The sequence below is a fragment of the Myotis lucifugus genome, unplaced genomic scaffold (assembly GCF_000147115.1).
Source record: "Myotis lucifugus unplaced genomic scaffold, Myoluc2.0 scaffold_9, whole genome shotgun sequence".
Classification (NCBI taxonomy): domain Eukaryota; kingdom Metazoa; phylum Chordata; class Mammalia; order Chiroptera; family Vespertilionidae; genus Myotis; species Myotis lucifugus.
The window spans coordinates 5,030,085-5,057,398 of record NW_005871057.1 but is presented as its reverse complement, the minus strand read 5'-3'; the positions used below and the strand labels follow the sequence as shown (position 1 = coordinate 5,057,398).

Sequence of the window (27,314 nt, the reverse complement as noted above, 5' to 3'; positions counted from 1 at the left end):
GAACTTGTCCTCTTTCCTTTTGTACCTGTCACCCGATCTTCAAGAATGTATTTCCCTTTTTTAGCTCTCCAGCAATGTTTTAGGCTAATACCTAAAGTTACTTGTTCAAGCTGGTCAACCACAGCTACAAAAAATAACTGCATGACATAATAGGCCTACTGTAGGGCCAAAAACTTACATGGTCTGGCACATCAAAAACCTCAATTTCTGAATGTTCTTTGACTGCATGAATCCATGAATTTCACTTAGAATATAGATGTGGTATTTTAAGGACTCAGAAAATGGAATCTCTGCTCTTTGACTAAAGTTTAGAATCTATTTGATGCTAGACAAAAGAGTCAGACAATTAGAGACCACAATGCCAGCTTTATTGCTGACAGAGCTGTTAGAACATGACTTAAGTATATGGGGAAAAAGAGGGTTTTCTAAAACTGAATCCCCAAAGTTGATAAACTTACCTGACACAGAAAGAGTCACAGGCTTCCAAGATGCACAAGTGTGGCCCCACGCCTCCTTCAGAATAGCATCTACAATATCCCGAGTCCATCAATACGTTAATCTGGAATCAAGGACCATAAACTCACAAGGAAGGAGATGAAATGTTATGTCATTAGCATCTTTGCCTGAAGAAGAACTTTCTGAAATACCAATGTCAAATGTGTTGGTATTAATGTCTCACCAGATTTCTTACCTTACTGTTCTCTCCTGGAATATATTTAACTGCCAATTACCCATATCACCTCTCTGGGAATGTGATGATAGGGTGTGTGGCAAACTCCCTAAATACTTAGAGTTCTGAAAATATATTATACATCTAAAATTAGTTAATAATTGCCCAAACTGTAAAACTATTGATTTAAAATAATTTTCCCTCAAAACTTTGAAAGTATTACTCTTCCTGCTTCCAGTTTTGCCCACTGTCAATTGCTTGTCATTCTTTCATACTTAACATGTAGGGTTTCTTTATTCTCTCTCTCTCTCTCTCTCTCTCTCTCTCTCTCTCTCTCTCTCTCTCTGAAAGTTTAAGGTTTTTCTCTTTATCTTTGGGGTTCAGAAATGTTATAAGTATGTTTATAATCAAATGTTTTTTATGTTTCATTTTATTCTTTATACTTTTAATCTGAAGATTTGTTAGACTGGACTCTTACACATATTGACCTAAATGACTTTTATTTCTAGATTCAACTTTATTTCCAAGAAACTAATTTTTACAGATACTATGGCATTGAAGATGAAGTTGTCTGATTCAGTAGCATTGCACCTGCCTAGCACTCAGGACAGTCCTTAACAGGCAGTGAACACATTAAAATTCATGTATATCCAGTGGATGGTTACTTATCTCCAGAAATATAAATTCTGAACATTTTATATCAATTTTTTATCTGCTATCATTTCCCCTTATATTCTAACACTGTACAATTTTTTGCTAAAACATATATTCATGATGAAATCTGTATCTTGAGATGAATTTATATACAGATATCAAATGAATATTAATATATTGACTAATTTATCATTTTCAATCTTTAGTTATAATATAGATAATATATTTCTATATGTTTTACTTGCTATGTTCTTCTGAATGGATATCACTGCTAATAAAAATGGGTTTTATATTATAAATCAATTTTTCAACATCATTAAAACAAAATTAACATTCCAACCCAGCTATCAGCAGCATTCTCAGAGAAGAGTTTATCCTGGGAGCATGGCAGTCACAGTTAATCACTATCAATGAATCTTTATGTTAGAGCTTCAAAGACATAAAAGTGAAGCTCTGTAGATTTAGTTAATTTATTTCCATTGCAATCCTAAGGGTCTCCTTCAGTGCATAATCATTAATGTGTTTCCAGACTCTGCACTTTTAATCTTTGGTATTTGGAAGGTTCCGAGATTAGCTATCTCTAAGCAAAACAAATGTCACTGCAAATATTCATAAAGGTATCACAGAAATTTCACAACAGTCTTTCACTTAATAAATATTTATTAAGGGCCTATATGCCAAGTTAAATTTAAAAACAGGTTGTGCTTCAGAGGTTAATTTGTAAGACATGTTTTGGAGGCTTTGAATACATTTTCCCATCTAAGTAATGCTGTATATATGGAAGGTAAGTGTCTTCGCTTGCCCCACAAATATCTATTTTCTAAGCATGGTAGAGGCACTAAATCTTGTGAGATTAAGCAAAAAGGGGAATTCTCTGGAAGGGTATTCGAGATCTCAGAGATTGCAGAAACAACAGAGTCAGGACAACTTCAAAATTTTAACAATAACAAAGTATGAAATATTTCTCTAGAGTGTTGTCAATACTCATATCTTCTATTTCACATTTATAAATTCGTAGGTGAAGCATCTGATTGGCCCAGTTAAAAAAAGATATTTGCACTTGGCTCAGTTGGCTATAGTCAAGGGTTCATTTAGTTACAGACATGGCTATAGGGGAACACTCCTGGGCAACTGACTCAAAAGGATCTAATAGTGTAGAATTTTTCAGAACTTAAACACAAGGTTCTCAATATTTCTCTCTCAGAAAATGTGTCCCGACTTCCTAGTTGGAACTCTAGGAGTGTGTCTTCTGTACCTGCACAAACAGAACAATCATGGCCTTGCCATCTGGTCATGGATAGTCCTGCCTGGTTCCAAACAAGGACAGTTGTAAGAATTCCCTGGAACCTAAAAAATAGTAACACCCAAAGGCTAAAGGCTCAGATGCATTGTCTTAGGAAAAATAAAGCTAAGGGAACCAAGTGCTCTCTCTATATATTTTATCTATTTAGGAAAGAAAAAAAACATATAAAAAGAATGGAGTTGCTATTTTGAACCCATTGTACAATATTAATAGACTAGAGATCTGGTGCCGGAATCCGTGCACTGGTGGGATCCCTCGGCCTGTCCTGTGGGGATCGGGCCAAAACCAGCTCTCCGATATCCCCTGAGGGGTCCTGGATTGCGAGAGGGCACAGGCTAAGCCGAGGGATCCCACTGGTGCACAAATCTGTGTACCAGGCCTCTAGTATGCATATAAGATTTTGGTTAATCTCTTCTCACTTCCCTCCCTCCCCTCTTCCCTCTGAGATTCACCAGTCTGTTCCATGTTTCCATGCCTGTGGTTTCCACTCCTGCATTGAGCATCTGCCCCCTTGTGGTCAGTGTGTGTCATAGCTACTGGTCGGAGAGTTGAATGGTCAGACAATTGGCCAGTCGCTCAGGCTTTTATATAGAGAGATTACAGAGGAAATAGAACAGAAGCCCTAGAAAGTCTTCATATTTTCTGTCCATAGAAAATATAAAATAAGAATTAGTAATAGGAAATTAAAACTCAAGATAGCTATATGTACTGGAAGAAAGACCTTTTCTAAATTAATTTATATTGTTTGTCCTGATTGCTACTAAAGAGACAGACATGAAGACAAATGATTGCACTAAGTATTTCAGGGGGCACTGTCCCTTCTCTAAGTCACTGGTCTTCTAACAGAATGAGAAAAGTGCCACAAGCCTAAAGCCATGTAATGTTCTTATTTAAAATATGTTCTCCAAGTTAAAGATTGGTTCACCTCACTGTTAGTTTTCAAACTAAAGATAAAACATTTATCAGATCATCACCAAGAATAAATGGAGTCCCTTAACTATAAGCTGTGCCCTTAAATTTTTCAAACCTAGCTGGACATGCAGATCAGGAAAAATGCTGTAGAAACACTGTGTGTTGAGTTCAGCAAGGTATTTCATATACTTTTTAAAAGATACTTCTGAACATGGGATGAGATTAATAAAATGCACTTATAACTGATGGGATGGTCGTAATCAGAGGGGCTGAAGAAATTAATTGATGACTGAGTGAAATAGAAGGTGGTCAACTCAGCACTTTTATAAATGATTTCAATAAGAATAACAGTTTTGTGAAAGCTTGAAGCTAGAAGACATAGTCAAGTTTTTACATAAATACAGTACTTTTGTTTAACACGTTAAGTGCCATGTCAGTCACTGGTGACTGACACTATACTTTCTGTCCAGACCGGTCAGTCACTGGTGCCACCTGTATATCGGTGAAATCAGATATCATGGGCTAAACGGAAAGGAAGACAAAACAGGCTTGGAGCTTAACATGTTAAGGAAGACCTTTATAAAGAGATCCAAATCTAACATGATGAATTTTAATAAAGGCAATTATATCATTCTGTATCCAACTTCAATACTATACATATTATTTGTGTGTAAGAGGATGTGTATAATTTAACTTCAGCTCCTAAGAAAAATTTTTCTGCAAAAAGGACAAATTTGCAATGTCGGACAAAGAAGTTAATGACTTTCAATATCCATAAAAGCAATTAATAAGGCCAAAAATCTATGCACTGACCGGATCATAGCCAGATATTGTGTTAATTTCTGGGAAATAAGTTTGAAGCAGATGTATTTGAGGCAGCATATATTCAGAGGAAATGTCCAGTATAGCAAAATGACACCAAACCATTTCTCCATGGAATGTTATAAATAATTAGGAGTATGGGGAGTGTAGACAGCAAAGATACAGATGCTGCTAAGCAGACAAGAAATCAGACCTGTTCTTTAAGGCTTAGTGATAAAATCTTGGGCCAAAAGCAGAGGTTATTACCAACAAATTTGAGCTAAGTCTAAGTGAGGACCAATAGTGACCACAGATCTGAGAAGAAAGAATTGACCACCTGGAGTTGTTTCTCACGTTTCTGTCCAATATGGACCTGCCAAGCATATGTATGTGGTAAGATTATGATAAGGGAAATTCAAATTTCAGTTGTGAGATTGGGTTCTACTCTCTTTAAATTGTCCCTGCCCTGGGGTTTATTATGTTCTATATAATTCGGAGAACTGGACTCAGAACCTCTGCTTTTTTTAAACACTTGCAGCGCTGCATATTGTAGGCACTCAAATTGTATTTTCTGAATAGCTAAGTGTATGATTAGGAGCTGGGTGGGAAAGAACTCTAGGGTAAAGAAGAAAACCTAAGAAAATGGTACAGGTACTAGGGCAGTGGCCTCTACACAGAAGACCAAAGCAGAAACCTGGGTTTCATCCCTATCCTCCCTTTTCCTTCTTCCTCTATGCACCTTCATGTACCACTATCACTCCCACCTCTGTTGTATACTATCAATCACTCTCACCTCTGTGTTCCTTCACCTTTATGTACTGTCACTCCATATACTACTCTTTAAAAATCTCTCAAGCATGTTGATTTTCTTCTTCTTTTTCTCATACCATTTAAAACAATCTTCATACTTCCAGTTTTGCCTTCCTGTAATCTATTATTCGCACTTCTGCTAACGAGCTCTATCTAAGTAATATTTTGTAACCTGCCTGAAATTCCCCAATCATTCTAGCAGGCATAGGATACATTCCAAATGCCTTTACGTAGCCCATAAATTCCTACATTATCTAGTCCCTATTTATCTCACCAGCTCTGTTTCCTCTATTTTCCATCATGCATGCTATGGTCTTAATATGCTTATATCTAGCTCTTGTTATGATTACTCCTATATCCTAGTGCGCATGTATTCTGTTCCATTTTCCTCCTCATCCTTTGTATAGTAATAATAGTAATATATTTCATATGTAATAAATTTTTTTAATATATTTTATTGATTTTTTACAGAGAGGAAGGGAGAGAGATAGAGAGTTAGAAACATCGATGAGAGAGAAACATCAATCAGCTGCCTCCTGCACATCTCCTACTGGGGATGTGCCCACAACCCAGGTACATGCCCTTGACCGGAATCGAACCTGGGACCTTTCAGTCTGCAGGCCGACACTCTATCCACTGAGCCAAACCGGCTTCGGCTGTAATAAATTTTTAATAATCACATGGAGCAGTTATAATATGCTAGCTATTATTCTATACATTTTAGGTTGTATTACATCCTAATTTTCACAATGCCTTTGAGGTAGAAACTGCTATTTCCTTCCACACATGAGGAAATGTAGCTTTCCAGTGGTTCCCAAAAGTGCAGATCTCCTGAGCCTAGATTACATCTGAATTAGGTAGGATTTCAGGGTAAGGCCAGAATTTAAAGACTATGTAGTCCAGTCTTTCAGCTGGACCTTGAATACTCTATATAATTTAAAATGGTCTATATAGGGAGTAAAAAAAAAATCCCTCATTCTCTTTATACTCTGAAAAAGTAACATATATTTTCCTCTAGAGAATAGTTTCTTACCCAACCTCATCCCCTTCTTCAAAATGATCAACAAATATATTCAAACCAAGACAAAGATAGGTAGTTTCAAAACACAAGATTTAGCCATGTATATAATTGACTTTTTCTGATATAATTAACCCCACATAATATTCCAAAGCTTAATATAACAATAGTAATGATCACTAATAAATAAGCAATATACAAACGTAAATGTGTGCTTGAGTCAATCTAACATTATTTATTCCAGTAAAACTTACAAAGTCAGTGTCTAATAACAAGGATGATTTAATTCCTTTTCTAAAAAGAAAAACTGCCACTAATTAAGGTACATTTAATTAAATGCTGACATCTTAATCTAGAAAGAATTCTCCATATTTGTTTCTACAAATATAGGATATTGCATTAGCTCTGTATTGTATTTTTCATATATTTATTTAAAATTAGCCAGTCATGAAGCAAGTTTATTTTCCTTGTCTCCACATTTCTAAGAATGGTAGTGAGCCTTCATGTCTATTGCCAGGGTTTTATTTAAAAAGTCTTTACCAAAATACATTTCTTTCAAAAATATATATGTATGTGTATATATGTATATTTTATGCACACATACATATAAACATACCATTAAATGTGCTTCCTTCTAATTCTATATTATAAAATGCTTCATTTGGGTTAAGTTTGCTAGGCAAATGAATAACAAGATTCTTAGAAGAATAAAGATTCTTAACCTCTTTTAAAAATATCTCTAAAAGCTATTTGAAGTCAGCATTAACTAGAAAGAAACTATTTCTAAAGTAGTGTCATGATGAACCATACTCAAAACTTCTGAAACATTTGCTTTCATATACAAGGATTAGAAGAAATGTGCTTGGCTATCTATTTCTATCTGTATGCCATCATCTGACTTTCTATATAAAGCCACTCCTGCCATTAGCCTGGGGTGCTCTTATATCCACGGAGCTCACTCCGTCACAGCCTGGCCTTTAAGTTTCAGGGCTTCATCACTTTCAATATTATTCTCTACTCCAACTCCCCATGGTCATATACTGAGTCTTGTCATCACCCCGAGTCATCTGTTACAAAAGTTCTGATTTAGGTATATCATTCCTCTGGGACTGGAGTCTTCTCCTTTCAGCATGCTTTATGGACTTCTTCCACTGTCATCTTTATAAACTTCTGTTCCTGCACGCTGCACTGGCCCTTTTCTGTCCTCTCCTCTTTCCCTTTTCAGCTTAGATTCCATGTCCATAATTTCAACACAACCAAATATTCCTAAAATTTTTACTTCTCTTTCCTTTGCTCATATCCATGTGTCATAAACACAGCCACCATTGAATTGTCATTCTCCATGTCTATATTTGGGCACCTTTGTGCTTCTGGAGAAAATGACAGCAAGGAAACTTGCACCAGCTTCATTTAGGATTTCAGTCCTGCCCAGTAATCTTGATAAGTTCCTCTCACCAGTTCTACTCTCTGCAACTTCTGTTAGAGCCCTCCACTCTGCTTAAACCTGCATCTTCTGCAAATGAGCTCGCATTCTACCTTAGAAAGTGAGAATAAAGAAAACAACTGAGTACTCTGACTTATTACTGTCTAATGTACACTAACACTTGCCCTGATCCTGTTTTGTTGTGTTTTATTATTACAGGAAACTAGGCTTCTGTCTTCTTACTTAAGGCCATCCCTCCCCATCTTCTCAGTTATGTTGAGCCTATTACTACTTGCTCTTAGATCTTCAAATTCTGTTCTCTTCTGTGTATGGCTGTCACCATTCAAACATTCCCAAGTTTATGCTATTAAAAATATCCTTTCTGCCGAGACCGGTTTGGCTCAGTGGATTGAGCATCGGCCTGCGGACTGAAGGGTCCCGGGTTCGATTCTGGTCAAAGGCATGTGCCTGGGTTGCGGGCACATCCCCAGTGGGAGATGTGCAGGAGGCAGCTCATCGATGTTTCTCTCTCATCGATGTTTGTTCTCTTCTGTGTATGGCCGTCACCATTCAAACATTCTCAAGTTTACGCCATTGAAAAAAATCCTTTCTTCAATCCACTTTTCCACTCCAGTTATTACCCATTCACTCCTCAACCTGGTGCTAATAACTGTTTTAAAAATATTTCTGAGTTATCAACTTGAACCTTCAAAAGCGAGAGGCAGTTATATTCCACATATAAAGCTCATTTCGTGAATTATTTCATGTGAAATATGAATTTTTTTACATCCACAGTTGACTTGTTTATAAACAGGTGAAAGCCCATTCATTTAATAGGTGATCTAGAAAGAGAACGTAAGATAACTGACGTTTAAGGTGCCTGTTCTGAAATATAAGACATGTGTTAGCTGGTAATGTCTTCTTGTTGTGCGGATGTTCCCAATGAAAACATTATGCCAATAATTGGATTTGATCTTATTCATTAGATGGTAACTTAACCGTCTCTTTTCTATGTCAACTAAAATTTATTTGCCTATTATTTATAGTGGTCTCTAACTAAAGAACATTTATTCTTGACTGAATCTCTCTTGCTATTATCATAACCTTGGCAATCTGGAGTGGAGAGAAAAAGAATAATGAGGTTATATGTAACTGCAAATAACTGCTTGTAGGAACGAATGTATTAATTTTTATAGTAAAAATTAAACACTTTATCTTTGCATATATATCATTGATACAAATTTATTGCCACAAAAATATCTGAGTTACTTATAACTATAGCTTTCTGTTTTGTTTTGTTTTTGCAGAAGATATATTTTAGAAAGTCATTAGCTGAAATACTTAATATTCTAAAGTGAGATACCTGTTCAAAGTGACTCTTAAATTAATTGACTGTGGAGGAGATGAAAGTTTATAAAAAGTACAAGAAAACAGATAACTTACACAAATTGATAAGAAATATAGTAGAACTTAAAGCGATACTTTTTTATTTGTGTTTACCATTTGTTTTCATCATTTCTCATGTTTTATATTTAAGATATTTTTTATTGGTGCAAATTTTCTATTTTCAAAAATGATAAATGAAGATGTGAGGAATATTAATATTCTACTTTGTGAGATTTAACCTGCTTGTTTTAACGGAGAGCAATTTCTAGATAATTGGTAGGCTATGGAAGATAATTTTGTCCATGGTAATAATTGGCTCAAATATTGGGGTCAATTTTTGTGTAAAGCTCAGAAATTGCCTTGTTTTCAAAGCTCATGAAAAAGTTCACAGGCATGTTGACAGGAAAATCACTTAGAAGCTATCTCTTTTTGGTTTTAATTTTCTTTGTTGTATGTACGATATAAAAAGTATGACTTAACTTGCTTAGGACGTTGTGGTGCCAACTTGTTTGGACCATTATTTTTGTTTCTTTGAAAATTTAAAGGGCTTGCCCCAGCTATTCTGGTACTAAAGTCAAAGAATATACCTTTCTAGTGATGCCCATTTAATAAAGTGATACATGGTTTCTCTGAATGAATGCGTTTAGAGGAGGCACGTGGGTGTTCCATTGCCACGACAAGTTTTTTCTTTATAACGATTATGCAATAAGCAAGAAAATCTGATTTGCCTTATTTCTGAGACAGGAACTCCTGCTTCATATTTTGTTACATTGAATATATTTTATGAATTGTAGTAAAAGTTTTATTTTTCTGAGATTTAGTCTAGTATGCTTGTCTAGAAAATTTAAAATAATATTTCCATGGCTTTTTGTTGAATTATTTAAATTCCATATTTTCCCAGTGCCTCTACTATATCCAGGGAACAGGTGGGCCCCTTCAAAGATGACATTTAAATCAATGTTGTTTTTGTGATGATTTCTGATAATATTGGTGAACCAATCTCATTCATTATTTTTCCTCATAGCAATATTTATAAAGATCTGCTCAAATAAATGTTTCTATTGAAAGAGATTCAGTTGGCACAAACTCAACACTTATTCTGCCAGTTCAGATAAAGGAAGAAGTAGGGTGGCAAGCGAAGAATAATATAATTATTTTATACTTTCTCATGTTCTGATTACTGGCACATATCTATATACAAAAATAAAAAATACTAATTATTATAGCAATTGTTAGAACAATAAAATTATGGACCTGGAATGCACAAATGTACTTTGCCCCAAATTGAGAAAATTCAAGATGAGAACCTGCTAGTAATTTTGACCTAATCATGTGTGAGAACTAGAATACAGACCTTCTGATTCAAACCAGTTCTTTCTTCAAGTTGCTGCCTCTCTGGAGCCTGCTGTGCTTCTTGAGCTCTAACAGTGGGCTTACGCGGCCGTATAAGCCATGCAGTGAGTTACCTGCTTCTACTCGTAAAATAACCCAGAAGTGCACTGAGGCAAAGAATGTCCTTTGACGGGTGCTGATTTCCTCCCGGGGTATACCAGAGGCTGGGGAAATGTGGTCACGCATGTTTCAGAGTGGCTCATTTTCAAGAGACAGACTTACTGGTCAACTCTTAGAACTCCCCTCAGGCTGATCATGCTTTTGGACGCAGTGAGTATGTGTGTCGTGGTGAAATAACAATAAGACACCATATCTTTCTCATATTTGAGCTTTCACACATCTGAAATAATGCTCTTATTTTATTCCACGGCTTTCTTTGAATGGAAATGTATGCATTAACATTTGTGTGCTTTTCTTTTCCATCCATCCTTCTCCATCTCATGAAAAGCACATCTGGGTAAGTTGAATCACCATGGCTGGTGAACATGTTTATTTTCAGCATCATCCTCTTTTTGTTTTATCTTTAGTGTTTCTCTTTTCAGTTGTAACACAAGCTGCACTGCCTCTGACCAAAAACAAAAATTGGGAAGTGTATTTATTTCTACAGCATCAAAGGAATCATTGGTTCAGAGAAATGTTCATATTTGAATTAATTATGTTGGCCTTCCAGGCAATTGTGTTTTGCTTCTTTGAGACACGTTGTCAACAGATATCCAGACATCATCTCCCCTAGTTCTCAAGTCATTCTCTGCGATTAGTGTGGCATTCAGTGAGGCCTAAGTAATAGTTGCAGGCTGTTTGGGTATTTTCAACTGTGCTGCATGACCAACTCTATCTGTGTGTTTCTCAGTGCTCTATGTCCATTGAATTGTAGTCAGGAGAGAAGTGTTGTCAATTGCTACAACTGCACTTACATGAAGAGGGAAAATGCTAGATCTCCCCTAGTTGCTTCTTTACACCCAGGTTCCAAAGTTAATCTTATTTTTGGTTGAACCCTTTCATTTTGTGTTCTTCCCATTGTTTCCTGTACATGGGTTAATTTTTAAGGCTTTAAACATTTATACTATCTGGATTACAGTTTCAAATTTTACCTTTTGAATTAAATTAGAGTATGCTAGTTATTCTTAAAACAAATCGGGCTTCAAAGTAAAACAAATTATGCATAATTTTATAAAATATTTACATTGGTGTAAACTTTTCTTCGGTAACCTGGGGGACTGTTTAGCACACTTTAGATGGGGCGATATATTGCTCTTAAATTCAAAGCCAAAAGTTGAGGGAGGAGTAAATGAAATAGCTACTATGAGATGCAATTATCCAGGAAGCTGTGGAGAGTTTTAGTAATTGGCTACATGGATATTTTTGATACCAATATAAGGTCATGTGCTTTATAATATTACTTAGTTCACTAGCATGGCTTATATTTGTTTTATTTTCTTCTATAATTTCAAGTTATAGTTATTACTACTACTTATTTAACAATGCAATATTTACTCCAGTTAGGAAATTCATGATACTAATGGAAACTCTAATAGGTATTCTTAAAAATGCAAGGCAAGCTACAGTTAGAGTGCTGTTTAGCTATGCTGGCCAAATGCAAGTTGTACGAACTTACATTTTCAAAATAATATTTTCATGTCATCACTTAACATTGGTCTTTCATGTTTTAATGATTTTTAAGTTTCATGAGGAAAATAATCCCAAGAAATCATGAGGAAAATAATCCCAAGAAATAAAACTTAATTTCTGTATCTCTTTTGAATGAAATTTGAAAAATAATGAATGTATAAGGTGTTGTCATTTATGGGCTTTAAGGAACCAATATAATTGCCTTAATTCTAAAATGCAGTTTCTTGTCTCGCACATGCTCCTGGAACTTAAACATTTTGGATATCAAAGTAATTTCCTTAGTACAGTTGCTAAAAGGAAGCTTAGGTGGCTAAAATGTTAGGAGAAGATAGAACAAACAGTGTTGTGCAAAATTTTGGGGTGGAAAGAACATTGAATTAGGAGTCATCAGACAAGAATTTAAGCCCCAACTTTCCCACTTATTTCCTGCATTCCCTTGAGTGACTAAGGTGACCTAGGTATGTGCTCTGTACTCACCAATATTACTCTCAACTTCGTAATTCTCACAACAGCATAAGAAAATATGAATAACCTCAGAAGTATGGAAACTGAAAACTTCAAATTGGAGTTAAGGAGGGCTTAAATTAAATGAAGTACTAAAGTAATCCAGTCTAAATGGTATGCAAATAACCTGAAAATTTACCAACGTTCCTCCAGTAAGTCCCCAATTGGGAGAACAGACCACAGTATCTTGCAAAAGTGAAAATGTTTAATGGAAGATAATGCAAGCCCCTCTAGTTTTCAGTAACAGCATGAGTAATTATATTGTACCATCACATTTGTGTGTGTATGTGTCTGTGTGTGTGTGTATTTTTAATGGTATTCATTAAATTTAAAATAAAGTAAAGAAAGAAATTATGTAAATCCCAACTCAAATTCACACATAAATTCAATTTCTTGTCAGTGACTATGCTCTCCATTTCAAAACAACTTGAAGAAAAAAGGTTTCAATATGAATGAACTTTGGTTTTAATGTAATCAAATCACTTCAGTCTGAACAAGCTAGAATGTGTTCTTAGACTCTAAATCAAGCACTGCTTAAATATGTAATGGAATTTTATATGCACTGCATGTAAAAATGCACCATAATACAATACACAAACACAATTGTACACACACAAAATCAGTGTGCTGTGCTTTCCAAATCAAGTCAAACATGTTAATGTTGAATTTGAAACTCTTCATTTTATGGAGCTAAATATGTATATTTAGCTAATCAATATTCTGAAGCAACTGATTGAGATTTATAATATATTTCTGTTTGGAATAATTATGTTGAGATATACATTTTCAGCATACAGATGTTAAAAGAAAAACTGAAGTGCATACTCTTACTAAAGTCATGAGAGCATATGATTTAAACACAACAAACAAAACAAAAAATTTTTGAAGGGCCATATTGTCCAATGATTTCTCAAAAAATTGTATGGTAAAATATCTGTTTAGAAATAATTATTAAGCACACTGGATTGACTCTTAACCAGATTTTCATCACGAATCCCAAACCAAGTCAAACTTTTGGAATCATCTGGAATGGATACTATTCTGACAAAGTGGCTCAAAAATTGGACTACAAAAATACATTATGGGATGCAGTTTACTGAAACAAAAGTACCTGAATGGAAGGTCTGGTCTACATATTCAACATTCACAATTATTTACTGAGCACCTCTTTTGTGCCTGACCTTGTTTTAGATGCTTCAAATTTACCTCTGAACAGAATATATAAAACCTCACTCCTCTTTCAACTTATTTTCTATTGGGAGATGACAGAGACAAATAAATGACACTTTATGTTAGAAAATAAAAATAATAAAGCAAGGAATAGGGATAAGGAGTGCCTGGTGGGTGTTATTGGAGGGAGGGTAAGAGACATTCAGAGAGCAAGTGACATTTGAGTGAAGATTTAAAATAGGTAGGGAAGTAAGCCATGTGGAGATGGAGAAGACAAGAACTTCAGACAGAGGAAATAGCAGGTGCAAAGGTCCTGAGGCAGAAAGAGGTCTGGGCTGTTTTCAGGTAACAGTGTCATCAGGTGACATGGAAGTTGAGCCAAAGAGATGAAGAGAGTAGGGTAGATCCTATGAGCCTCTTTGGCTTTTATTCTCAGTGATACAGGAAGTAATTGAAAATTTATGAGCAGAGATTACATCATCTGACTTAAGTTTTAACAGGATCTCACTCTACCTTGTGTGGTGCAATTTTATTAGGAAACTAGACAGAACTTTCACAATTAAAGTTTTCTAACTTTTAAAAATGGCTTTTGGACAACTCATATAATTCACATGTGAAAATGTTATATGCTTTCTAAGTGTTGAGTGCCTATTTTTTGGTGTGTTTTTTTTCCTTTTATTGAATGTAGAAAGGACTATTGTAAATGTATGCTTGTTACTTCCACTTTAATGCCACTCACCTGTCACATAAGTGAAACTGTTCCTTTCCATAATGTATGTAAATTACAACTCTTACTAATGCTTTTCACCTCTGTAGAGGTCTGCTCTGAAGGAGGTCTTCTCTAAATTTTCTTGCACATATTCCACGCTCAGTCCTGCCTCTGCCTCTCCGCCCTTACTGCTTATCCTGCCTGGAACACAGTCCCCATCTCCTTTCTGCCTGCCTTTCAAAGCTTAGTTGTCACAAAGACTTCACCAATTGTTTCCCATGCTATTCGCCCCCTTTATGAAATCTTCACACTCAGAATATGCATTACTGATATTTCACACCTATTTGTATATTCCATTCTGTTTTCAGACAGTTTCGTGTGTTTACTTTTTTTATCTAACCAAGGATCTCCTGGAAAACTGGGTCCATGTCTATTTCCTCAGATGTTCAATAAGTACCTGATGGTTGGTTGTTTGACCCACTTCAACCCATTTCTATCAATATGTCAGTCACAGTGAGACTAGGCTATTTGAATCTGGTTTTCAATGGAGGGATGGCATGAGGAAGCCTGAGGGAATGGGTGATGGCAGAGCAAGCCAGGTGAGGAAGACCTTTGTGGTTTTGGGGATGCAGGGCGTCCGTGTCGCTGTTGCCTTTGCCAGGTGCTGAATAGCTTGCTTGCAGAATGGACCCATGCTTTTCTTGCTGTCCCGTCAATTGAAACAACAGTTGATTTATGTGTCTCTTCAGCCGCTATAACTTCAATATGTGTTTTGTCTTCTTGCTTATTTTTCACAATGCATAATTCTTGGTAGCATCCTTCGCAAACACAAAAAGCTCTCCTGTTGGAAGTCATTTTTGATTATGTATTTTAACATATTATAGTCCACTGTAATAATCAATTACTTGATTGACAGAAAATAATTAAATACTTTATTTTGGAGTTGATATATGATATTAATTATGGATTCCTAAGCACAAAATATACACATTCAAAAACCAATTATTATATATGTTTTTTTATTATTTGTGTGTAAGACCAAAGCATACTAAGGAACAGAGAATACATTTTTAATATAGTCCTGGCCAGGTATATTAACAAGAAAACAAACTTGCTATGTCACTAATGAGCAAACTCAAATTGGTTTTGTAAATGGACGTCAATTCTAAAGGCTGAGTAGTAGGGACAGTGATTATAGATGCATTTGTCAAGGCTCTTTACAACTTTTTATTGTCAGAAACAAACATTTGTTGTTATTGAAGTGTTTCGCTTTCATTAAAAACAGAAGTGGTTATAAATGGAATTGAGTGTATTATTGAATTTCAGACCTTACATTCTTTGTTGTGATAGAAGTCTATTTACTTTAGCGTTCTCTTCAAATGAGAACTAACTTTGTAGTCTAATCAAAGAACTAACTGCTAAGATAGCCACCTGGACCAGAGAGAGAGTTCTAAAACTAAGCACATCTTTTGAATGCGGCTAAAATGACCAAATTTATCTCCTGCCTCTACATACAGGCATTTCCTCTACCATTGAAATAATAAGGGAAGACGAGCAAGGCAGATGGAAGAAACCACACTTAGACCCCATAATGCATACTTGAATATGCTTATGTGGGCAATTTTCTTGTTAAAGGGATAAGATATTTGCTGATAATATAATTCAGCTTCTTAGTCCATTAACATTTAATGGTTGAATTTTAGTGAGTAAATGTTAGGGGAAAATTATTTTTTGATGTCACTGTTTAATTTCTAATAAAATCAATGAGTGATTTGCATGTATTACTCAAAGGAAGGAGGAATTCTGTTATTCTATATTATCTCATAAAAAGTTTATAAAGGATTATTTGATTTATTTAAAAAATAATGTAATTTAAAATAATCACAGCCATCTTTTGCCATTGTACCTGACCAATCTCTGTTATATACTTCAGGCATGAACTTCTAGAGGAAGCTCGAAGGAAGGGATTACCTTTTGCCCAGTGGGATGGGCCCACAGTGGTTGCATGGCTAGAGGTAAGAGAATTCAACCAGAAAGCTCTTGATTCAATCACTACTAATTTGGTAATTTTTGTTGTTGTTGTTTTAGAGAGACGGGTAAAGGCAGGTTTTGAAGTAGCTTTCCAATAGACTGTAATATCTCAGAAAGAAAATAATGCTTTTTCTAGGGACCTGTGAACATTGCAATGTAACTGTATTGCTTTCTTGTGCTAGTGGCTGAAGGACATACCCAGTGGATAAAAGGGAGTTTCTCTAAATCCCACCCTCTTTATGTCTGGAGTAAGAGAATAATCAGTTTTTGTGTGGGTTTTTTTTTTAATGGTAAAATAGACGTTTTATTTATTTGTATGTAAACTTATAAACCAACCAGCCAAACTGGTACTATTGTCATGACAGCAAAATACAAAAAAACATCTTTTACAAATACTTGAACAAATTAAAGATTGTAAAACAGCAAAAGGGGCAGAGGAAATCAGTGAAGCATATTATAGCTTAACCATTCACCTGAACTGAGGCTTTTAACAAGCCTCCCAATCCCAGAAAACATGAGTAATCCTTTATCACACACCTTTGTACTTTTACTTTCTATTTCTGAGGTTAAGATTCTAGATCTAGAGTTATCCAAATACTAGATCTAGTATTATATCTAATTATCTATAGCCAGAGGCATCTTTTATCATTTGTCTAACAGCAGCAAGACTATAGAAACCTCTTTACTTAGACTCCAATCAGACCCAACCCCTACCCTCCAAACTGGCACAGTAGGCATAATGAGAAGCAGCATATCAAGGCAGAGATACGTAGAAAAATCCTAGAAGAGGTAATACAGCCACTGCCCAAACTGAGATTAAGTAATACACCCATCATCACACTATGTTCATGGCTATATGTTCATGAACTCAGGCTATACTTTCGAATTCTCAGTTAATCCTGTCTGAGAATAATCAGTTTTTAAGCCACACTTTTGTTGTTGCAGAAAACATCAGTCCCAGCCCATCAGTCCAGGGTCCTTTCTCATCAGCAGGCTGCAGAGAAGAGCCATTTCTTGCATTCTCCCAAAAGATACCACTGCCTCCTAACTGCAGAGAACTGTTCCTTTGCTTATGTTATAATTCCTGAGCCTAGTTCTCTAACATCTAGGGCCCAGCTAGATTTAACCACTTGGAATAAAGCGGAAGATGTATCCTCTTTTTCCCATCTGTGTCTAAATTGAATGTTATGATGAAACAAGAACTACATTCAGCATTCCCTGAACAATGCAGGGGGCTGGGAAAATTCAGTAATACCCGAGCAGGATGGAGGGCATCAGGAGCCGAGTAGGACAATTCCGGAAATACATACTTGACCACAAGGGGTCCCTCATGCTACTTATCAGGAGTGTTCACTGACCCTTCTGGGCTTCTGGGATATGCCAATGTTGAGGCAAAGAAGAACACAGGCTTTTCCTGCCTGCCAGAGACAATTAGAACTCATTGTTTCCAGTGGTTTGGGATTATAAAGTTACCCACATTCATTATCATATCATACTCAGAGCAGAAGAGTTGATCAATGAGAAAAAATTAAAACCCATATGAGTTTTAAAAATGGTCTTGTATAGATAGATATGAAAACATTTTTTTTTTTTTAGCCTGGAAGAAAGAAGCTCTGTCTTGCTTTCTTTTACTCTCTCCTATCAGGTTTTTTTTTTTTTTTTTTTTTTTTTTTAGCATTTTGGTAATCAGAGCTGCTTCTTCCAAACAGGTCTTTAAAATTTCTATGTTTTAGAAATAATTTATAAAACAAAATGCTTAAGGAAGCACCCCTCAAATTTGATAGCTCTTCTTTGATCAGCTTCATTCCAATACAGTGTGCTATACTTTGACAGAGTTAGCTGCTATTTTGGCAAGTGAAGAAAACAATCCTTTAATAAAATAAAATAAAATAAAATAAAATAAAATAAAATAAAATAAACATATTTACTGACTTTAAAGGGTTAGGAAAGGACAGGCAATAAAGTTTGTGCTAATTAAACATCTGAGCATACAAAAATTGCTCATAATGTGCTTCTTAAAGTGACTCCGGTTCTAAAATGGAATAAGTAAGATAAATGAGCAGGGTGAACAATGAATGAGAGCTCCTAACTCTCACCTCCATTAGCACCTCCTGTGCATACAGCTGCTAAGAATGATGCAGAGAAGTAAGCCTGGTGCTTCATACACCATTTATCCACCCCCAAAACTTTCAAAACTTTCAAAAGTCTAATCATGGATGACATTGATAACAGTGTATTGGCAAGCACTTGGATAAATCCAAACATTCCCGCTTGTTTGTTTCTTTGTTGTTTGTTTGTTTTGTTTTATTTTGTTTTGGCAGGGGTTTTGAAATCCAAATATCTTACTTAAAAGAGAGGAAGTGGAAAATAACTAGGGTCCAGCGAAGGTATATGGAGATGTTTAGTTATTTTGAACAACCTGTGTTTATAAACTAAGAGGCCAAGTACCATCTTCAGTCATATCTAATCATATCTGTCTAGGTAAGGTCAATTCCTTGACCTAACCTGCTGGAAGAGTATATAAAAGATTCAGTCAAACACTATACTAGATCCCCTCTCTCCTTTCTTTATTTCGATCACAGCCTAATCCACATTGACTCAAAGACTTGACTTTTTGTGTTTCCCTTATAGAGACAAGTAGCCTTTCAATGTGGCAGACTTTTTTAAAATAAAGGATATCTGTATTAGTTACCTATTACCACATAACAACTTATCTCCTGACTGAGCATTTATTTTTCCTCATGACTTCTGTGGGTCAGGAATCTGGGCATGGCTTAGCTACAACCTCTCTTCAGTTTCTCACCGCCAGCGTGGCAGTGTTCTCAAGGCTTGACTTGGGGAGAATACACTTTCAAGCTGACTCCTGTTTTCACAGTTATGATGCAGTGTCTTGCTAGCTATTGTCCAGAAACATCTGTTCTTTGCCATGTGGGCATTTTCATGGGGCTTCTCACAACATGGAAGCTGGCTTCCAGCAGAACAAAAGCTCTGAGAGGGAAGAGGTGGAGAGGGCTAGCAGGAATGAAGCCTTGGTGTTTTTGTAATCTAATCTGGAAAGCACCATCCCTTCACTTTTATCATAGTCTGTTCCTTAAGAACTCAAAAGAACAAGATTATGCAAGGGCAGGAATATTAGAAAGAGGAGCTCATTGGAATCCATCTTAGAAGCTGCCCAACACAATGCCTTAGAGTAATGAGGCTGAATCCCTTCACTTTACAAATGAGAAAAATAAGGCAGAGGTTTAGAGGGTCACATGACTCACTGATGACAGGGAAGGAATTAGAGTCCAGGCCTTTTGATTCTTGGCATTGCATTTTGCTGATTTATCATTTTTCATCTTCCTCTTAATTCTCACTTCTCTCACTCTCATACTCTCCTTTTGCTCTATCTGTTCCCATCAACAAATAAACAGCCCTCTAAACTTAGTATTTTGGCTATTGAAAAAACAAGGTTTAAACTGCTCATTTGCATGCGCTCTGCTTCTTACTCAGAGCTAAGTAAAAGTATGGCTTCTTACCCATAACTCATGATGGAGGAAAGTGGAGGGAACATTCATTTTTTAAGTATATGTAATTCAGATGCCACGACGTGCCTGTGAATTAGCATCCATCCAGTGCTTAAGATGAGTGTCAGTCACTGTGCTGTGCTCATTGCACTACTGACTCAAATGTCTCTCAAGAACATTACAGCAAACTTGAAAAATTGAAATCCCTAATTTCTAATTCATTACTCATGTTGTTACTCTCTTTAGCTAGAGGTTTCCAGAAGTTTATAAATTTAGTGTCTTTTATCAGCACATTTCATTCCCCATAAGTATATTCATATAGGACATCTAATTAAGTTCACACAAGCATTACATGCTGTAGGTTGATGTGTGATAAATGTGGCTTAGCTACACTGCAGGCTTTGATCAAATTATGGGGCTGGAGGTGGTAGCTGGCACTTTCTGTGACAGAATTTCTCGCACTCAAAATCCCAAAGGTGAATTATAAATTGAAGTCACTCATTCAACAAACATTGATTGAGCCTTTACCAAATGCAGCTTGTAGCTGTTCTTGTTCTAACTCAAAGGGGGGGGGATTTTGTGTTGCACAACTATTAACTTTATCCCTGATAATAAAAATTAGTTGTTACATTGCAGACTCCGGAAACTCAATTTCAAATCTTTATCTCCATCACTGTCTACCTGAATTTTTAAAATAAATTACTTAATGCCCCCATTCATCTGTCTCTTCTGGGGAACATAATAGCATCTATCTCATTGGATGGTAGAAACAAGAGGGTTCATGCACGTGAAGTACTTAGAACAGTGCCTGGCACATATGAGACACTAACGTATTAATTATTACTGTAATCTGTTATGTATTTTTTCTATCCAACAGCTCTGGTTGGGAATGCCTGCCTGGTATGTGGCAGCCTGCCGAGCCAATGTGAAGAGCGGTGCCATCATGTCTGCTTTGTCAGACACTGAGATCCAGAGAGAAATTGGAATCAGCAACCCCCTGCATCGCTTAAAGCTCCGACTAGCAATCCAGGAGATGGTTTCCCTAACGAGTCCTTCAGCTCCTCCAACATCCCGAACTGTGAGTCAATTTGTGCTCCTTCCCTCCCGCAGGGCTGGATGAATAACAGCATCTCTGAGTCCACAAAGCAGAATGGTGGCAGCACACATTTCCATGTGAGCGTGAATTATTCTGAAGAGAGTTAGCTTGCTCTTCATTAACCTTGCTGCTCCTTCCAATAGCTTTTCAACTGCGGAGCTGTGATTGCTATCAGATTTGAAGGCTGCAACCAAATAGACTTTTGAACTAGTCTCTAGACTAACGTGTATTTTTTTTCTTTTTTACTCCCAAGCAACTAGACCCCAAGCAAACTCATTTTCAGGATGTCCCCTTTTTTAATGTAATTCAACATCTCAGGTGATTATTTGTTGGCATTAGTGCTTTCTGAAGATGCAATGCTTAATGCATGGCTTCTGATGCAATTTTAATATTTATGAAAGTACAAAACTATTTGATGTTTTATAAATACCAAGTGGGATACCTCCCTTCAAACTCTGTTAGCTTCTCATTTATAAATCCCTATTCTTCTCATAATTTTACCATATCCTAAAATTAAGAAAGAAAAAATGTCTAAAAATATGCACACCAGCTGACAAATTTAAATACTAAGAAAAACTCCCAAATGATATTCATTCTGCCTTTGTCTAGTCTTGAATGATATCTTTTGCTGATAAAGGATGTGGTTTTGATGTTAACTGGACTTCTCTGGCCCATTTCTTATACAGAATAATATATTATGAAAGAAGGAAGTAAATTTCAGTGGTGGAAAAAAGATAGTAAAGGGATATTACGTTAATGCAGTTTTTATTTGGTCTTAAATGGTTTTAGAGAATTTGCTTCATTTTTACCGTATCTACCTTTATATTCCTTCCCAGTATACTAGATTCTAATGCCAGAAATACATAAAATTTAAAAACCTTTCCGTCTTTCTTTCATAATTCCATTTTAACTTCCTCTTAAATTACATGTGGAAAATATATAATTTTTAAAACTTATGTATAACATATTTTCATATAAATGCTGTGTACTATAGCTGAAGTACTACTCCAGTTACAAAATAATTCAAAACAAAAACTGAGCAGGCCATTAAAGTTATTGTAAACCAAATTATAAGCAAATCTAAGAGTTTCCTCAACAATTTCTAACTGAGAAAGAAGCATCACAACTGTTTTATATCAACCCTCTCCTCCCAAGAGCAACTGCATACAAAATTACTAAAACTTTCTAGCCTTGCAAAATGAAGAGTTTTTGGAGTTCCAGCTTCAAGATGGAAAATGGAATATACTTTGCATCCTGATTCATTTCTTAATGGAAAATAGAATAATTAAGCACTATTTCTCTAAAAAGACCTAAGCAGACTAAAGGAATGTAAAAACTATTAAAGATGAGTGGGTGCTCGGTTGTTCAAAGAACAATCAAGTGTGAAAAGAGCGTACGAGACTTCATAATCTAGCCTCAGTTCACCCAAAAGCTTTGTTTCCTCAGGTCAGGTCCCAACAAAACAGAACTTCTTTCAGTTTCCTAAGCTTTTATGTTTTTGGTTGATTATCAGCTTTTGTAATTGATCTTTCTTCTGCTAGAACGTCTTCCCATTCCAGGATTACCATCCTTCTCCAACTCACCCCTTATCTAATGATTCCTGAATGTCCTTTTTCTACAAAGCTTCCACTAGCTTCCATGCCTGGCTCTGGTTCCCTTCCTGAGTTTCCATCTGGGTACTTAGAAAAACCATTTTATAATTTTCTCTCCTTGATTCATCCCACACTAGGCCAAGCAGTAATATTATCAGATTATCCATAGTCCTCAAGCCTTAACTCCGTGCCTGGCAAATTGTGGATAATCAATAAGTATCCTTCTTAAAAATGATGCTTCACAAGTCACCCTACCCACCATTACAGAGGAACTGAAATGTGTATGGCCCTGACTTCAGAGAGGGCAACTATGGTTACAAGTAGGTGTAGTAAGAGATGATATACTAGTATTTTAATTTCTAAATGTGAGATTGAAGCAAAATGTTATGGGATTCCATGAAAGGAGAAAGCACTTCTGCTTGAATAGACTCCGAAGAGGAATTAGCATTTGAAAGACTAGGCATATATTGTTAATTAATTTTTAAATATTTTTGTCACTCTTAACTTTTGGACAAAGACCTTTCCAGTCTGTTTTCTTTACATTTTGATAAAGATGAATTATTTTGTACTTCTTGTTTAAAACTTAGTAATATAGCATAAACATTTTCCTCAATTTAATAAATTTGCAATTCTAATATGAATTTTAATTGCTACACATCTCCTTCATGGAAATACCATAATTTATTTAACCAAATCTCTAATAGGGGATATTCTGCTTATTTAAAAACTTTTATTGTGTTTACAATACCTTAGTGGATATCTATGTAGTTATGTTTTTGCATAAGCTGTGGTTATTGACAAAGCAATATTTGAGTATAGGGCATTTATATTATTACTAGAGGCCCAGTGCACAAAAATGTGTGCACTCAGGGGAGGTGGTCCCTCAGCCCGGCCTGTGCCCTCTTGCAGTCTGGGACCCCTCGGGGGATGACCACTTGCTGGCTTAGGCCTGCTCCCTGGGGGATTGGGCCTAAGATGGCAATCAGACATCCCTCTGGCAGCCCGGCAGCCCTCGGGGGATGTCCACTTGCCAGCGGGGAGCAGACCTAAGCTTCAGTCAGACATCCTTAGTGCTGCTGAGGAGGCAGGAGAGGCTCCCACCACCACTGCTGTACTGGCAGCCATCAGCCTGGCTTGTGGCTGAGCAGAGCTCCCCCATGTGAGAGTGCACTGACCACCAGAGGGCAGCTCCTGCATTGAGCGTCTGCTCCCTGGTGGTCAGTGTGTGTCATAGTGACCAGTCATTCCCAGTCTTTCTGCTGTTAGGGTCAGTTTGCATATTACCCTTTTACTATATAAGGTAGAGGCCTGGTGCACGGGTGGGGGCCGGCTGGTTTGCCCTGAAGGGTGTCCTGGATTAGGGTGGGGGTCCTGCTTGGGTGCCTGGCCAGACTGGGTGAGGGGGCTGATGGCTGTTTTCAGGCTGGCCACACCCCCTTCAGGGTGGGGGTCCCCACTGGGGTGCCTGGCCAGTCTGGGTGAGGGCTGAGGGCCGTTTTCAGGCTGGCAGGTGACTGAAGCTCCCAGCCTCTCCTTTTTTTCTTTTTATTTTTATTCTTGGATTTATTTACCTTCTATAATTGAAACATTGTTGCTGTCACTGGCGCTCCCAGCTCTGAGGCTACGGCCGGCTGAAAGCAGGTATCTGGGTTTTGTTTACCTTCTATAATTGAAACATTGTTGCTTTCGGGCTCAGAGCCGGGCCGCGGCAGGTGGGGAACCTTGGCTTCCTCCATCACTGGAGCAAGCAAGCCTCCTGCTTGCTTCAGCTGCATGGCTGCTGGCAGCCATCTTTGTTAGCAGTTAATTTGCATATCGCCCTGATTAGCCAATGGGAAGCGTAGCGGAGGTTCAGTTAATTACTCTTTTTGTCTTTTATTAGATAGAATTTTTAACCCTTAGTTGCCAAATTGTATTGTATAGGCCTTTCCTTTCCCTTTTGTTAACATTGATTATCACATTAGTTAAATTTATAATTTTTAAATTACTCCTGAAGTTAAAATTTTTATATGCTTATTGATTTAGTATTTAATGAATTTCCTATTTATAATTGTTTCCATTTTTCTGTAAGATTGTAGAAATTTTCATCTTTTTACTAATGTCTAAAAGCTCTTTATTCACAGAAGATATATGCCCTTTGCCAAATATTGGTTCAAGTTACATGAGATAAAGTTAAGTTCTATTTGTTTTAAAAATGATCTACTGAGTGATCTTTTTTCTTCTATCCCATCTACATGGAAGTAGTTACTCATTTATAGTATATATCAAATATGATTTGCTTTTCAAGAAGAAAAAAGAAACTAAAACTCAACTTCTAGTAATGAATCTGCTGCATCAAGTAAACATGAAAACATACAAAAGTGGGTTTTTTTAAAGAAATATTTTAATGTCGTCCAGAAAACTGCAATTAGTCCAGATCATTCAAGTTCTTTTGTAGGGTTCGGTTTGGGTTTGGATTCCTCAGCCAGGTCTATCTTGTCTGTTCACTCAAGTTCTCAAGAGAAAATGACAAGGTACTTAGGCTCTTTTTTTCCAACTAAACAGAACTTCTGCCTGATTCTGCCTCCTTTTTGTATAGATAAAATGGACTAACCCATCAAAAGGAAAATATAAAGTTTCCATTGATTATTTCCTTTGTCCAGTCCTAATCTTCCAGTTTTTTTTCTTCCTAACCTGGTGCTACTGCAGAAGGCCTTTTACCTAATAGAATAGGGATGCAGATGTCAGTTCATTGACATCACCATAATTAATTTCAATGAATATTTGGGTTAAAAAGCATGTCACAAAGAATAAGTTACATTCTTTAAATATTTTTTCTTAAGTAAAAATATGGAAATGTTCACAACTTTCAAATTGAGATGAGACACCTAGTACTTTCCTTGAGTATGATTCCATTGCCTGGAGTTCCACATTATCCCTCTTTCATAACCTCATCCATAAAGCATCATCAATTTCACAAGTTTGAATTTCTTTTTAAAGTAATAACTTCATGATACTCAAAAAGCTATTCGAGTGCAAAATCCTCCTGGATATTTACAATTTCTTCCCCGACTTTGACCAAGTTGTATCTCATCGATAATGTGTTTTAAGATTTGCCTTTATCTAGGCTTTTCAAATAATTCAACTTATACATGAGCCAAATTTCTTTATTTTTGGCTTTATGTTATATTTAAGTCACCTAATTTTAAAAAGTACAGTGGAAAGAAATAGGATTGTGAGCAAATACAAATGATCTTTGGTAAAAATATAATCCAGCAAGTTTGCTCAGATATGTAAGACATAAGATAGGTATCAGTCAGCCCAAAGTACAGGGGAAAGACAGGCCATTTATTAAACTAAACATGTGTCTGGGTGCAGATTGTTTAACAAAATTTCTAATGACATTGTACTAATAGCCAACAGTAAGTGTCAACCCCTGTTCTAAGTGTTTTAAATGTAATAACACGTCGTGACAACACCAGGAAGATAGGTCCTTCTATTACATCTATTTTGCAGATGGGAAAACCGATGTACCAAGAGGTAAGTGACTTGTCCAAGGTCACACTCCTATGTGGTTTTCCCCCAGAATCTATGATCCTAAACAAGTGTGTCTCCTGCTTCCTGTACTCTCCTAGTTTTCCTTCTCCTTTACAGCATCCATCAAATCTGCTTCAGTTCCCCCTTTCATTATTATTAACCAGATAAAACTTTAATCTGTAATGTGAATAAGATGAGGTATAATTATTATAATGGAAAATATGTACTTTCTTATAATGAGAGACATAAATTCAGAAAAGGGAAAAATGTGAATCTAGGCCATTTTGAATGTGAAAGTAAATTTCAAGTCAATGTACTTTGGAATCTACACTAATAAAAGAGAAAGATGCAAATTAACCAATACTCTGTCACTCCGCTACACCCACAAGCCACGCCCACCAGCCAATCAGAGCTACTATGCAAATTAACCCAACTAAAATGGTGGTGGCCATGGAGCTGGAGCGAGCAGGAGGCTTGGGTTGCCCCCAGAAATGGAGGAAGCCAAGCTTCCCACCTGCCCTGCCCTCCACTCAAGGCTACAAGGTTTGAATTATAGAAGATCAATAAATCCCAGATACCTGCTTCCAGGCCACCCTGGGGGAAAAAAAAAATAGAAAAAAAGGAGAGGCTGGGAGCTTGGGTCGCCAGGGGGCATGGCCAGCCTGAAAATGGCCATCAGCCCCTCACCCAGGCTGGCGAAGCACCCCAGCTAGACCCCCACCCTGAAGGGGCTGTGGACAGCCTGAAAACAGCCCTCAGCCCCTCACCTGGGCTGGCCACACCCCCATGGGGTGAGGGTCCCCACTGGGGGGCTTGACCAGCCTGCAAACAGCCACCAGCCCCTCACCCAGGCTGTCCAGGCACCCCAGTGGGACCCCCACCCTGAAGGGGTAGTGGCAAGCCTGAAAACAGCCCTCAGCCCCTCACCCAGGCTGGCCAGGCACGCCAGCGGGACCCCCACTCTGATCCAGGACACCCTTCGGACAAACCAGCCAGCCCCCAACCGTACACCAGGCCTCTATCCTATATAATAAAAAGGTAATATGCAAATTGACTCTAACAGCAGAATGACTGGGAATGACTGGTCACTATGACACACACTGACCACCAGGGGGCAGATGCTCAATGCAGGAGCTGTCCCCTGGTGGTCAGTGTGCTCCCACAGGGGGAGCTCTGCTCAGCCACAAGTCAG

The 27,314-nt window shown here is 36.9% G+C and overlaps 1 protein-coding gene across 8 annotated transcripts in view; it reads left to right on the top strand.

Moving 5' to 3' along the window:
- Positions 1-27,314, top strand: part of PPFIA2 (PTPRF interacting protein alpha 2) — a 460,535-nt gene that overhangs the window by 404,463 nt on the left and 28,758 nt on the right. For 6 of the 8 annotated variants that reach the window (XM_006083971.3, XM_014451455.2, XM_006083975.3 and 3 more), the window contains 2 exons: positions 16,315-16,396; positions 20,796-20,996. In XM_006083971.3, the coding sequence (XP_006084033.1) occupies positions 16,315-16,396; positions 20,796-20,996 (283 nt within the window). Of the gene's footprint in view, positions 1-10,817; positions 10,827-16,314; positions 16,397-20,795; positions 20,997-27,314 lie in introns of all 8 variants that reach the window. The other 2 variants (XM_006083973.3, XM_023749723.1) reach the window with 1 other exon arrangement.